The sequence below is a fragment of the Vulpes lagopus genome, chromosome X, assembly GCF_018345385.1.
Source record: "Vulpes lagopus strain Blue_001 chromosome X, ASM1834538v1, whole genome shotgun sequence".
NCBI lineage: Eukaryota > Metazoa > Chordata > Mammalia > Carnivora > Canidae > Vulpes > Vulpes lagopus.
Genome location: NC_054848.1, coordinates 27,433,999 through 27,449,497, shown reverse-complemented (window position 1 = coordinate 27,449,497; position 15,499 = coordinate 27,433,999). Strand labels below are relative to the sequence as shown.

General features: G+C 36.2%; 1 protein-coding gene across 8 annotated transcripts in view; it reads left to right on the top strand.

The window, feature by feature from the left end:
- The window catches only part of DMD (dystrophin), a 2,057,113-nt gene that overhangs the window by 965,933 nt on the left and 1,075,681 nt on the right, over positions 1-15,499 (top strand). For all 8 annotated transcript variants that reach the window (XM_041741334.1, XM_041741335.1, XM_041741332.1 and 5 more), the window contains one exon: positions 3,609-3,756. In XM_041741334.1, the coding sequence (XP_041597268.1) occupies positions 3,609-3,756 (148 nt within the window). The remainder of the gene's footprint in view (positions 1-3,608; positions 3,757-15,499) is intronic.

The following is a 15,499-nucleotide window of genomic DNA, read 5'->3' as shown; positions in this document are numbered from 1 at the left end:
ATCTTTTAGCGCAAACGTTTGGATTTCGGGAGTTGGGGAAAAGGAAGCAAGAGGGCATCTCAAGAATATGGAACTCTCGTGCAAAGTCACACAGTCCCAAGGCAGCAGCAGGGCCTGCGGAACCACACATGGTCCCGTGAGGCTGACAAGTCCAGCCTGTCTCATTCTTGTGGGCCTGGAACAAGGATGGAAAATAGAGAATCCGGGCCTGCAGACTGTTTTCCTTTCCTTCCTCCTTCCAGCTGTGTCTTGCAGAGCTAGGGGTGCCATGATCAATTGTATGGGAACTTATGGTTTTCTTCTTTCGGGGAATTTAGAGGAAAGATCATCCGCAAAGAGAAATAGGGGTTGGTGGGGGAGGAGGCTTTGTGGAATCTAGTGGAAGGTATAATCGCCAGTGCTCTGAATGGTGGAGGGACACATCTGTGCAGCAGCAGCCTGGAATGAAGAGTTGGTATTTACAGTACAAATGGTAGAAAAACAGTCACCTGCCCGTAGCTGAAAGGAGTTGGCAGGAGGATAATTCTGGTGGCTGGGTAGAGGGAAGAAAAGCTAAGTAAGAAGGGGACTGATGACTGTCACAAAGGTAGAATGTAAATTGTGACCAAACATCGACTCCTTTGTGTTCCAGTTGGCTTCTTCCTGTTTCTCAAACTGTGGTAGCAGGAAGAGTTGGAGGTGATAGTTGTTAGCATATGAAACTGCCTTTTAAAATTATTTTGAAGATATTTTTCTGAATATCAAAGTATGAAACATATATTGTAGAACAACCTAACAACATAGAAAAATATCATGAAAATTAAATCAGCTACAGTCTCACCAAGATGGAACAATACCAACTATACCTCATCATTTTTTAGATCATTTAACAAAAACTTTGACTCCAGCGATGTGAGTCACTATAGGACATGTGCAATGTACAGTTTTCTCTTAAAGGGAATAAATTATTGGGACATTGAGTAACTCAGTTAAATGTCTAGCTGTTGATTTTGGCTCAGGTCATAATCTCAGGGTTGAGAGGTCAAGCCCCATGTTGGGGTCTGAGCTGGGCATAGAGGCTGCTTATCCCTCTCCTTCTCCTCCTCTTGCTCTCTCAAATAAATAATCTTAAAAAATAAAGGGAATAAATTCTTAAGATGCATTCTTAAGTCATTTATTGTGATTACTGTTGAAAATATATAAAAACAAAATTATCATTAAGCATGCAAAATATTTCCAAGATCATTTTGTGGCTGATGGATATATCATATTTGATCAACTCTAGAATGCCCTTAATTATTAAAGGCAGAATTCTTCTTTTTAAGCTAGCTCTAGTTAAAGACTATCCATTTTGGCTACCATTGGCTCCTTTTTTTATGCTACCAAAATACTGTTTTAGGCATTTTTAGAGTAAGAAATATAGTTGGGGTGCCTGGGTGGTGTAGTCAGTTAGGTGTCTGACTCTTGGTTTTGGCTCAGGCTGTGATCTCAGAGCCCTGATCTTAGGGTGGTGAGATGGAGCCCTGCCTTGGGCTCTGTGCTCATTGCAGGGTCTGCTGAAGTTTCTCTCTCCTTCTCCTTCTGCTATCCCCCAAATAAATAAATCTTTAAGAAAGGAAGAAATATAGTTAATCATCAAGTGGGGTGTCTGATAAAATGCAATGTATGTAGATTCATTATTTGGAAGATGATAAAGAAGAAAAAAAGAAAAAATCCCTACAACTATCTCTTTGAATTATTTAAGTAGTAAGACTTCATCTTAAAAAATAGTAAATCCTACCAAAGAGCATGGAAGACCATGAAAGGCATCACTGAAGCCAGAGAGATCTGAGTTAGAATCCCCTTCCTGTCATTTTATTCCTCTTTACCTTTAGGCAGACTACTCAGCCTCTCACATTTCTCCAATGAAAAATAGGAATAATAATTGTTATGTTGTGGAGGGTGTTATAGGAGCCCAGTGCCTGGCTCATAGTAACCTTTCAAGAAATGTTAATTCCATTCCCCTCCCATTAAAACAATAGGGAGTTGGGGCATTATTTAAGTTCTAAGATTATTTAAATTTCTTAAATGGAGGTACAGATCTGAAAAGATGTGGAGATATTCAAAACTATACCCCACTGCATCTTAAGAGTAGACCTCAGAGAACTTCTACAGGCCACTGGACTCTGAGGCAGTCCCACAGCCAGAAATTTTCAGGATGGTTTTTGACTTAATGCTAGTAAATACCTGTTTGGACAGGCCCCAGGAGACCCAGTAGTTCATAACCCCCTTAAGACTTTAAAACTTCCAAAAAAAAAAAGGACTTTAAAACTTCCTTTATACACTGTTTTTTCATCTTGACTATACATTAGAATCACTTGGGTACTTTTAAAAATACCAGTGTCAGGATGCCACTCACAAAGATACTGATTTAATTGGTGATTCTTATGTGAAACTGTCTTAAAGTAAACATCTAATCCTTACTCATTTTGGCCTTAGTCACTTCTGTGACCAGAACACGACCAAGTACCTCCTTCTTAATATTCTTTCCATGTGCAGTATTGACACAGTACCTTGCACTGAGTTCCTTCAGCATTACAATTGAAAATATTAGTGGATACAATAACAAGAAGATTAAAGGAAGACACCACTCATCACCTGGTTTAGACTAGTATATCAGTTGGTTGGTTGCTTACATCTGATCTGGTGATACAAGTTACATCTGTCATCCTGGATATTTGAAGACCTTAGTGAATAAACTCCTTTGGATCAAAAGTAATATGGAAATTGATAGGTTCATGAAGTAATTTCATGAAGTAATTTGATTTTTTTTGCTTCAAGTTTTTATTTATATTCTAGTTAGTTAACATAAAGGGTAATACTGGTTTTAGGAGTATAATTTAGTAATTCATCACTTACATATAGCACCCAGTGTGAGGATCCCTGGGTGGCTCAGCGGTTTAGCACCTGCCTTCAGCCCGGGGCGTGATCCTGGAGTCCTGGGATCGAATCGCACATCAGGCTTCTTTCATGGAGCCTGCTTCTCCCTCTGCCTGTCTCTCTCTGTGTCTCTCATGAATAAATAGATAAAATCTTTAAAAAAATAACACCCAGCGCAGGTAATTAGATTTTGATCCAAAAAATATGTTGTCATTGAATATCTAGCTTTGAAATACTTAATTTCTTAGGTGTAAATATATATATATATTTTATTATATTTTTATATATATATATTTTATATTTTATATATATATATAATTTCTTAGGTGTAAATATATATATATTTTTTATTTTATTTTTTTATATATATATTTTTTATTCCTGGAATATATATATATATATATTTTATTCCTGGAATATTTTTTAAATATGCTCATAGGGAATAAAATGTTAATACTCCATAATTGTTGTTTTTATCTTTGTTTTGGTAAAAAAAAATGTGTTTGATTTGGAAGGGAAAAATTACAGCCTTTTATTTTAATTAATCCATTTTGTTCAATATCATTTATCTCTGTTAATTTAAATTGAAACCTACAAATGTGTGAAACTATCAAAATAATATCCTTGTCCACATAATAAAACATATATGCTATGTCCATGTGATTTGCATAATCCACTTATTTTTCTTGATCTCTATTTTTTGCCTCTAGGAGATTTGACAGATCTGTGGAAAAATGGCGGCGGTTTCATTATGATATGAAGATACTTAATCAATGGCTAACAGAAGCTGAACAGTTTCTCAAAAAGACACAAATTCCTGAGAATTGGGAACATGCCAAATACAAATGGTATCTTAAGGTAAGGTTTTGATATCTCTTTTTTCACACTGTCTTTGCCACACTATCGCAACTGTTTAACTTCTTTAAGTTCAGGTTGTGAAGGATGATGGAAATTGATAATTCCCAACTTTTGTTGTTATCACTACACCTATTAGAACATCATCATAATGCCCATGCTGGGAGAATGTGCTGTGGACTATTTGTGTCACTGTGAGAGTTAGCCTGGATCTAACTGGTTTATCTGATGAACTGCGAAGTATAATTGAATTTGTGATACAGGGAAGCATCTTGTAGAAGGGTGTCCTGCGGCTTTGGGGCAGTGTATGTTTTTGCCTTATGTTGAATTCTGTCCAGGAGAACTTGTGGCATATTTAGCAATAATGTAGTTGCTGGAAATATCCATCATGATAAAATTACAGTTCTGTTTCCCTAGAGACAATTGTGCTGTAGCAATATTTCTATATATTCTGTTGACAGAATGCCTTTGAGATAGTCCAGAGGCCAAAACAATGCAGAGTTAATTGGTGGTACTTATTGACTTTTTTTATGGTTTATGTTAATGGAAATGCAACATACGGATTATAACCAGTGTATAGTTTAATTTCAACTTGCTGTGTCATTTGAGTATGCAGAGAGAGATAAATTAGTTTTTGGAGGTTATAACTTAGGCTATAAAATATATAGTTTAGGTACAAGACATATTGAGTTTATTACACCAAGTCTTAAGTATTTTGGTAACTTTTTACTCAAACTGTTCATGTACCAATTTTCAATCAAGCAGATTTGAGTTGTGGCCAATTTTTAATGCCATAAAATACTGATTAAGATGGATGAAAGCAAAGAAAAAGGTAACTTATAAGTTCAGACATTTCAAATTGCTGGATTCATAAAAGCAGTATCATATTCAACTTTACATTTCCTTATTCTCAAATAGTTTTTTGCATAGCAAAAATACCTTCTGACATTAAAAAGGTAAGCATGTACATATAGGTAAGCTGTGTATACATATAATATGAATAATTTTAAGAACTTGTGTAATTATGTGTCAAATTTGTATATACATCAGGATTGGCATTGAAGATAGAAAATCCATGGCTTTCCAATCTGCCATCATATAGAAAATACATTTTGTAAGAGCACTAAAGTGAATTTGGAGCTAATGCAGCATTACTATGTCTCTAAAATATGTGCCATTAAGGTATACTTGAGATGTTAAACCTTTTGTCATTTCCAGAGATAACTTACACAAGATAGTTATACATTTTAATCTGTTTTTTTATTATTAAAAAATACATACTCACTATAAAAAAGAAAAAGCAATACAGAAGTTCACGTATACTTCCTTTCTACTCCTCAGAGAGTAGTTTTGATAAGGATTTTGGTACATATTTCAGGTCAGAATCTTTGGGAGGCCCCCTCCAAGATGGAGATTAACATATAGAAGGCTTATTGGGGAGTGCTTTTGGAACTCAAGCAATTGGTTTATGATATGCCTTGGTATAGTTTTCTACATGTTTCTTGTTCTTGAGGTCTGTTAAACTTATTTGGATTATGGGATTTTAGTTTTCATCAAATTAGGAATTTTTAAGGCATTATTTTTAATGTTCTATTCTTTTCCTTTATGGTCTTTATTCTGTGTAATTCATATTATGTGATTTATATTGTCAAATTGACCAATCTCATCTTTTGCAATATCTAATCTGTGGTTACTCCCATCTAGTGTATATTTTTAACCTTGGACATTGTTGCAGTGTGATTTGAGTCTTTTTACATCTTTCATGTCTCTACCCAATTTATCAATCTTTCCTCTACTTTTTGGAAAATATGGAATACAACTGTAAAAACTTGTATAATGTTCTTGTCTACTAATTCTGTCGTCTATGTCTATTTTGGGTCATTTTCAGTTAAGTTTTCTGTTCATTGTGGGTGTTTTTTTCCTGCTTCTTTGGATGATTGGTCGTTTTGACTGGATGCCAGATGGTGTAAATTATCACTTTTTGAGTGCTTGGTGTTTTTGTGCAGATAAATATTCTTGACCCTTGTTCTGGGACACAGTTAATTTACTTGGAACCAATTTGATCTTTTGAGCATCTCTCTTTTAGACATTGAGAGTTTTGAGCAGAACAGCATAAGTCTAGAGCTAATTTTGCCCCACTATTGAGGCAGAACCTTTCTGAGTATGCTCTCCTATGCTCTGTGAATGATGAGGTTTTCTACTGTGGCTAGGAGGAAGAGGCATATTCCCAGCTGTGTGTGAGCTCTGATGACTGTTACTTTTCACCTTTTGGCATAGTTCTCTCCCTCATCATGTATACTTTGCTCACATGGAACAGCTGATCAGGACTCAGCTGAAGACTTGAAGGGAGCTCTCGGGGGGTGGGGGTTTCTAGTCTTCTCTTTCGTTGTATCTATCTCCCCTTTGGTACTCTGCCCTGTGAATTATAGCCACCTTGGCCTCCTGGAAGTCCCAGATTTATCTCATCAACTCAAGGAGCGCTCCTAGCTTTGTGAGGGTTTCTTTATCCTTTATCCTAGCCTGGAAATCTCTCCAGACAGTAAGCAGCAGCAAGTATGGAGTCACCTCATTGTTTCTAATTTCTCAGAGATCAGCATCTTTCATTGAGTGGTATCTCATATCCTCAAAACCATCATTTCATATATTTTGTCCATTTTCTTCAGTTTTTAGCCAGGAGGTTAAATCTGGTCCCTGTTACTCCAATTCGGCTAGAAGCAGATGCCCAAACCAAGTTATTTTGATGCCATTTGATCTTTTAGTACATTTACTTCTACATACCCTTGCAACTGTGTAATGCTTGTAAATGCCTTGAGAATGTCTAAAGATCCTCAATTCTTGACAGTGTGGTTTAGTTGAGATTGATAATATCTTATCAATACTTTTCCCCTTAATAGGAGAATTTTTAAAAAGACCTTTATTTAGTCTCTTTTTTACTCAACTTACACATAAAATAAGAAAGGGAATTCTGTATGTCCAGGGTAAAGTTCTTCTAGATAAGGACCTGTGAATGATATTGTAAATCCTCTAAATAGTTAAGGTATTTTTCCCTAGTGATTAGGAAGCTCAAAAATCATGCACAAGCATATGTGCATTCATGCATGAACACACATGTACATAAGATGCCTAAGGTTATCTTTCCATTCTGGTAAGTCTCAGAAAGCGAGTCCTGAAGGACCCTGTAAGGCAGCACCATTAGTAAGACAAATAGAATCCCTGATAATTTCAGCTATCTTGGCCATAATCATTGTTGATTGAGTAATAACAAATAAGAGAAAGAGTTTAAATTTTCGCTAAGAAATTATTTTAGGAAACAGAATGTTGATGGCACCTGTTAGTAGCAGACAGATTTTTTGGCATGAACCAGTAATGGTTGCTTTGAGGAAAATCAACCAAACTGCCCATGTACTAAACAGATACATGCAGGGGTACACTGCAGTTTGAAGCCTCATATATATAATTTTTAGCAAAAGTATCATGTCTAAATATGAGATCAAATAAAAAGTATGTACATGCTGTATGCTTTTCTGTATATATTTCTATCAAACTACATTTTATTTAACTCGTTAACTTGGAAAAAGACAAATCAGTGTTCTACTAACACTTGATATTATCATTCAAAATAAAGTGACTGCCAATACCAGAAAGATGGTCTGGTTCTATGCAACCCAATGATTTTTATCTCTGTCCTAAGTTAATGATAAAATTAAACATGTGAATTCATATTCTTCAAGATATTGCAAAAATATGTCATACCACAATAGGAGATCTCTCTTTTTTAAAGATTTTATTTATTTATTCATGAGAAACACACACAGAGAAAGAGGCAGAGATACAGGCAGAGGGAGAAGCAGGCTCCATGCAGGAAGCCCAATGTGGGACTTGATCCTGGGACTCCAGGATCATGCCCCGGGCTGAAGGCAGGCACTAAACCGCTGAGCCACCCAGGGATCCTCAGGAAATCTCTTTCTAAAAATTAAATTTTTGCATGAAAATATATCTATTATGTCATATGCCACTAAAAACTTATTTGTTAATACATTCGCTCAATTATTTATGCATCTTCTTGTATATTCACTCCACCAGCAGTAACTGAGTGCATATGCAAAATTTTATCACCCACAAAAATATTGACTTGTCATGTTAGGCTCTAATAGAATTTCAGAAGATTGGCTAAGAGGTTGGAAGCTACATTCCGAAAGTATGGCTTCAAGTCCTAGCTCTTTTAGCTTAATATCTTAGGAAAATATCTGATATCTCTTCATGCTTCTGCTATCTCTTCTCTTAAATAAGAATAAAAATGAGATGTGCATATAGCACTTAGAATGCCATTTTCTACAAAATAAATAAAAGATCTTAGTGTAACTAATCACACTTCTTAGTGATTAGCCTATATCAATAAAAACAAAAAAAAATATTTACTGAATTACTGTCCCCAACCATCTAAAATGCAGATTGAACAACCTGACAATTTCATTAAACCTTATCTTTTTATGAATTATGACACTTTCTCAAAGTACAGCTCTTGGATTAGGAATTGAGGAAAATTCTAGTTCAGCCAAACACATCCTCCTCAGATAGCTGACACCTCTGCCTACTCATTTTAGAACAAGAAGAAATGTTAATGGGAGTTTTCAAAGGGAAAGCTGAACACCATGAAAGAAAGTTATGAAAATAACATTAACTCACATAGTGACAGAGTGAATTGGTGTGCCAACAGATACCTTGAGTGAAAACAGAAAAGTAGAAATCACAAAGTGTCCTAATGTTTAGCTTTACATGTCCTTCTGGAGTAGAAAGCAGTTAGTTTTCAAACATGGACTACTATTTAATGGGGGTTGAAAATCCTTGAGACTGACAGTAGAAATAATAAAAATCACCATTAGATTTAATATTTGAAAGAGTCTTCTTGCTATTTGTGGAAATGGAGCCTGTTTGTTTTATGGGGTAATGCTGCTTAGTGGACCATATTTCAGCTCTAGAAAGCAGTTGCAGTTACTCAATAAATTAAACATAAAATGTCCACAGGACCCAGCAATTTCACTCCTAGGTTTGAAAATGTGTGTTCAAACAAAAACTTGTAGATGAATGCTCATTGGAGCACTATTCATGATAGCCACAAGGTGGAAAAAAACAAATTCCCATGAACAAATGACTAAATAAAAATTACCAGCACTTTCTAAAGAATGTTGCCACGAGCAAGCATGACACCTTGAAATCTTAAGAAATTCCATTTGAAAGCAACTTACAAAGTAAACAGAAGAGGGGCTGTTTAGATGAAATTTTTTAGGCTTTAAATCGACAAATGTTAAGCCAACAGAGGGAGTGGAATGGCAGTGTGTTATTTTGACATGAGTTAACTGCTGATTTTAGGCAAAATATCATCTTTTTTAAAAATTTTTATTTATTTATGATAGAGAGAGAGAGAGAGAGAGGCAGAGACACAGGCAGAGGGAGAAGCAGGCTCCATGCACCGGGAGCCCGACGTGGGATTCGATCCCGGGTCTCCAGGATCGCGCCCTGGGCCAAAGGCAGGCGCCAAACTGCTGCGCCACCCAGGGATCCCAAAATATCATCTTTTTAATGTGAAGTCAATTAGTTTTCTGGTATCTCTTTCAATGCTACCATGTTTTATTTCTCCGTAATGTATATTATATTGTGCATGTGCAATATACTTACATACATTGCTGCAAATAAATTCAATTAAAAGCGGTTTACTTTGTAACATAATGATACATCTTAATCCACTGTGATTGAGGATAAAGTCAACATGAATTACATATGTCATGTTGTAATGTTCACGTTCACCATCAAATCTCAAACTTTTAGTTTAAATTTATGTCCCAGTTCAGCAGAATATACTTTGCCTTTTCTCAAATTGGAAGCTTGCATGAAGAATGGAAAATTCTGTAGAAACCGTGTGGCTAGTGCATGAGAACATTACTGTGAGCTCTTAGATGAAACGATAAATGGCAAGAAAAAGACATTGGTGTCTTGGAGCTGGGGAGAGAGGCACAGAAAGGAGTCTCTAAGAGTCTGTGTTTCGCAGCTCTTCATCTCTGCCTACCTTGGCTATTTGGGATAGAGAAAAAAACAAAATCCCAAGTGCTTTTTTAAAGGACCTGAAGCTCAGAAGTTTAGATTCACAGAACACATTGCAGGCAGGTAGTGCCTGCCCAAAAGCTTGAGACAAGTGCAAGAGGAAAAGGCTTTCTTCCTCACAAAAGAAGCCTCACCCAGTTTGACATCCAGAAAGTCCTCCGGCAGCAGGTGTCATTAGTGAAAACCTGTTGGCTTGCCCAGAAACGAAGGGAGCTGAATGAATGTGCACAGGTCTCTGACACTCCCTGCCATAGAGTGAGTTTTGGTCTTTTTCTTTGGAGGTACTCTGATACCTGCTCAGTAATATGCTCCTTCAAATGACTTTATAGGAGATGAATGACTTTGAATGAATATGGATTAGATCAAAGGCTCTCTAGAATAAAAGCATATGGTGTAAAAGACCAAATTGAATACAAGTATGTTTTCTATACAGTTGGCTCTTACAGTGCTGATTTCCACCAGCTGGCTGGTGAGCTGGATGGCTTCTTCACAGCCGCACTGCTGGGAGTCAAATGCTGATAGGAACTTTGATGGAAAAATTACTTGAGTAAAAATTTCTGCCATCTGTTGCCCTTCATTGGGACCCTGATGTTAAGAATAATTCCTACAATTGCTGGCCCTTTATATTTCCCCAGCAGTGATAAAGTTTTGTTTGGTAGTCCCAGTGGCTGTATCCAAAGGGCACACACTAACGTAAGGGAATCAACGTGAAAATTTAGTGCTAAGAGAATTTGTCTCTCGTGGCTTTAGGGTTACAGCATTGTGTAAGCACGGGACTACATCTTACAATAAACTTTTCAATGTTATTAGCTGGTAGTGGCTGGAGAATTCAGCCTTTTAATACAGTTGAACAGTTGGGTGCTTCATTCTTACGTAAATATTGTTAGCCTTTTATTGCTGCTTAGAAACTCCTCTACAACTTCTTGGCTCCTATGCATCTTTTCAGAAGTAGTAAATAACAGATTTATTGGGAGTTCGGCACAGCGCAGAAATTCAGAGAGGGGCTCTAAATTGTTGCCTATCAAATGTGTCTTTCATAAAATAAGTATACTAAATTAATTGGATAATTCCAATGGCTTGTTCTTGTTGTCCAGCATGGCATGTTTAAGAAGATGACAGATTGCCACCCATTATTGGAAAGAAGCAAAAACCAAAACTATAACTTATTGTAATAACCATAGCAGTAAAGAACTGCTTAAAATGCATGAAAAACACGCCATCCCTAAGGGATCCCCATTCTTAGAGTAAGAAATTATCAAGAGAGTAAGATTCTGCAAATAAAAGTGAAGCATGCTAATTGCAAATTCCAAATTGAAAAAAAAAAAAAACCCTGCTCACATCAACATAGAAGCAATGTGAATTCAAAATTATTATTTGGTGAAGCATAATATTAATGCTAATATGAGTGATTTTCATGAAGTGCAATATTTGCAAAGAAGACATTCTAGCCACACTGATCTTGCTGTTTCTTCTCTCATAATTTCTTACCCTTCCTTCTAATGCTTGTTTCTATGATTAAATTTGCTTTTCTCTTTGCTTGATGGTTCTACCCTAGCCCCAGTTCTTATCTGATATGTCCCAGTCCTCTCCCTCTCAGGATTTTTGTACACTTCTCTTTATTTATATACCTTTGTGCCCTCGTGTTTTTCTTAGACATGACTTTTGGAACTCCTCTCATCTTAAAGATCTCTCTCTCTCTCTCTCTCTCTCTCTCTCTCACACATACACACACACACACATATACACTGTCTTCATAACACTGTCAATGGCTGAAATTGTAATATATGGTTGCATGTTTATTATCTATATTTCCAACTAGAATGTGAACCTTGCTGGGACTTTGTCTTTCTTGGTCACAGATATATACTCAGCATTTAGAACAATCTCCTTAGCTGACTGAACCATTCAGCCAGCTAAGCAGCTGACTCTTGATTTTGGCTCAGGTCATGATCTGAGGGTCGTGAGATCGAGCCCCACATTGGGCTCTGTGCTCAGTGCAGACTGGCTTGATAGTCTTTATCCTCCTTCTGCCCCTCCTTCATTTGTGCACTTTTTTTTCTCTCTCTCTCAAAAAAATAATAATCTCCTTGTATATAGAACATATAATACTCATTCTAATGAATAACTACATAAATGAAACAATTATATATCTATCCTATTATTCCCTTAGGTAGACTACCCCAAACTTTTCCTTCTTTCCACTTTTACCCCATCTCCTGTCCAAGAAATGCTCCCTTATATTGAGCTGCCCTGTCCTCTTCTTCATACAGAGTATTTGAAATGTTCATATTTGCTAATGGTTTAACAATATGATGGCTCCACTCTCTTACTCCTTGAACATATCATAAATACCTGAATCCATTCAACAAACATTTAGTGTTAGCCTAGCACAGGCAAGACTTTGCCCGCTGCTAGGGATATAGAGTTGGCAAAGAAACCCATTTCCTTTAATAAGCTAACAGCTTCATGAATTTAACATATTACGGCTAAGGTTGAACCTCATGGCAGTGTCATTGTTCCAGAAAGGCCTGAAACAAGCCTATGGAAAACAGGAGTGTTTTTTTCTACAGTAGTTATTTGTGTTCTCTAGTCCTTTTTTACACCCCTCCATTACATCTCCTGGATTCCCAAACTTAATAGAGAAAACATGACTTTGGAAGCCAGGAAAGAGCTCTATTGTGAAAGGCAGCATAAGGAAAGAGCTAGCTATTGAAGAAGTCACACAGAGAGTGAGAAAATGTTCTGACATAAGTTGTAAATTTTGAAAAATGATAAAATTGACAAATTATAGGACAAGAGGCCTGTTCACAGATGAGATGGTTCAGGATGAACTATTCATCAAACTGAATAGCAAGTATCTAGTCATAAGAATAGTAAATCTTCCTACTCTATAACCAAATTATAGGTAGGAACCTGAGACCAGGATTGTTTGCAAACATCATAATTCACACATTTTAAAATTCTTATTCTTTTATGAGGCTATAGTTGACAGAACTTTACTGGCAATTAATTTGTATTAAGTCATTCTAATCAAAACTGATAAAGAGAAATGATTCTGGGATATGGGGAAAAGAAAAAAATAGATATGTTAGAGATGAATGCATATTTATATAGTAGTGTATTCCCCTTCAGGCTTTATTCACTAACTAAAAGTTCACTATTACTTTTTGTCAGTAGGTAATTTTAGTTCATAATTATGTAGTCCTTCAAGTTTTAATCCCTTCTTTGTCTACGTTCAAGCTTTCATTTTACCTAGACTCATTTCAAGGAATATTTCAGAGAAACTGAAACAATAGACAAATATCCTACACTGTAGACTCTAGGACTTCATGTAGAATATTGAACTCATTATTATTATAAGTAAATATCTCACCTTTGATATTCCTCAGAGTACTTGTAATGAAATGAATTTTAATACAATATGCATTTAATATTGATCCTAAGAATAATAAATTCTTTAGAAGAGCAAACTTAGGAGGCCAAATCCTGTCAGCTACCTGTTTTTGTAAATAAAGTTTTTTTGGGACCCAAACACACACATGTATTTACAAACTGTCTATGACTGCTTTTTACTACAAAGGCAAAGTTAGGTAGTTACAGAGACTGTCTGGCCTACAAAGCTTAAAATGTTAAACTGTGTAGCTCTTTTTTTTTTTTTTTTTTTTTTTTAATTATGATAGTCACAGAGAGAGAGAGAGAGGCAGAGACATAGGCAGAGGGAGAAGCAGGCTCCATGCACCGGGAGCCTGATGTGGGATTCGATCCCGGACCTCCAGGATCGCGCCCTGGGCCAAAGGCAGGCACCAAACCGCTGCGCCACGCAGGGATCCCAAACTGTGTAGCTCTTAATAGGAAAAGTTTACTAACTCTTATTTTAGAAGATAGAGCAATAAGTTGCAATAAAAATTCAAGTGCTTTTTTACCTTCTCTCTAAGCATTCTTTGTTACTTGATATAACAGAGAAATGGACTTGGGCCATATCTATAAAACAAATTGAAAGTCATGGTAACAAAAAGAGGAAATCAAAATAGGCCTGTTATTTAAGTTATTTATTTATTTATTTATTTATTTATTTGAAAGAGAGAAAGAGAAAATGAGCAGGGGAGCAGCAGAGGGAGAGGGAGAAGCAGACTCTCCACTGAACAGGGAGCCTGCTGTGGGACTCGAGCCCAGGACCCTGGGATTGTGACCTGAGCCAAAGGCAGACACCTAACTGACTGAGCCAACCAGGTCAACTTTCAACTTCATGCTTTAAGAAAAGGTGTTTGATTAAAAACCAAAAGAAGTTTTAAAGTCCCTTAAATAATGTGTGGTGGACTTAGTCGTTGTGAAGAAAGTATAGTCACTGTCTTACTGACAGTACCACCAGTTTCTCTTGGGTACCTGGACATTCTTAGTGGGACAATAAATCAAGTATTCTGTCCAAGAGAGTTCTAGAGGTTGTTCTGCTGGAGCTTTTCTCTCAACCTCTGAAATCCTGCCTATTCCAAGCTTAATCCTTTGATTTTTCCTTTCACTCCTGTGAACCCTTCCATTTCTTCACCATGAATCTCCTTATTGCCAGAGGCATTTTCTGTTGCTTATCAGTGAAAAACTCTAAAGGAAACCTAGCATCATTAGAGAAATTCTTTGTCTAGCCTGGCTCCTTTTATAAAGAAGTTTGAGCCCCCTTGGAAAGCCTGCAAAACATAACCATTTGCATGTAATGAACAGTTTGCAGTACTTTGAGATTGATGTGCAATTTCTATTTGACAGGAGAGAAACAATTAGGATCAACTGTGGTAGTATATTCCGGAATACCAGTGTTGTTTCCACACTTTAAGTGTTGTTGGATCATTATATGAGATTCATAATTTTGTCCTGTTGTACCCACTTTTGCATTACTATTCAGTCTTAATTTATTATATACTATTAAAAGTTTTTAGGTAATTTGTTCTTATTGCTACTCAGACATTAAAATGTCTGCAGGCTGTGAAAATGAATAAATTTAATGTGCCAGCCTAGTTCTCCAAATCCTGGCATTACAACTAATAGTCCAGGCTTATATTGTATTATAAATCCTAGTTAACATGGATTTATTTTGAAAATCCAATTTTACTGCTATTTTCAAATAATACATTTTTTTCAAATATTTCATCCTTGAATCTCTATTTGTTTTTAATAATATATGGCTTTTGTATGTGCTTACAAGAGGATAATTTATGTATTTTTAAATACTAATAATGGATTGATGAAATAACCTTAACTTTACAACAACACAATTGTTAAACTATGCTGTGTGTGTGTGTGTTTGCTTATTAGTTTTTTTTTTTAACAGAGGCATATTAACATTTAAGATGTATGTTATGAGGAGCAAAGTCTACCAAGTCCTAGTTCATGGGAATTTGAAAATTTAATCTCATAACCAGGGCTATCCCTAGAAGAGTATTTAAGGGCAATTCAATCAGTATATAACCACCCAAGACATATCATTGAAAGGAGGCTGAACTGTTGAAATATTTCACAGTGTCATTGGGTTATCACTAAGAATGGAAATTTTGAAGTAGAATCATAATGATATTTAGATAAGAGAACCACATGACACCAACCATTCCACCATGCACAGGGCTTAGGAGAGCACCACTTACCTGTCTACTCATGGGATAGA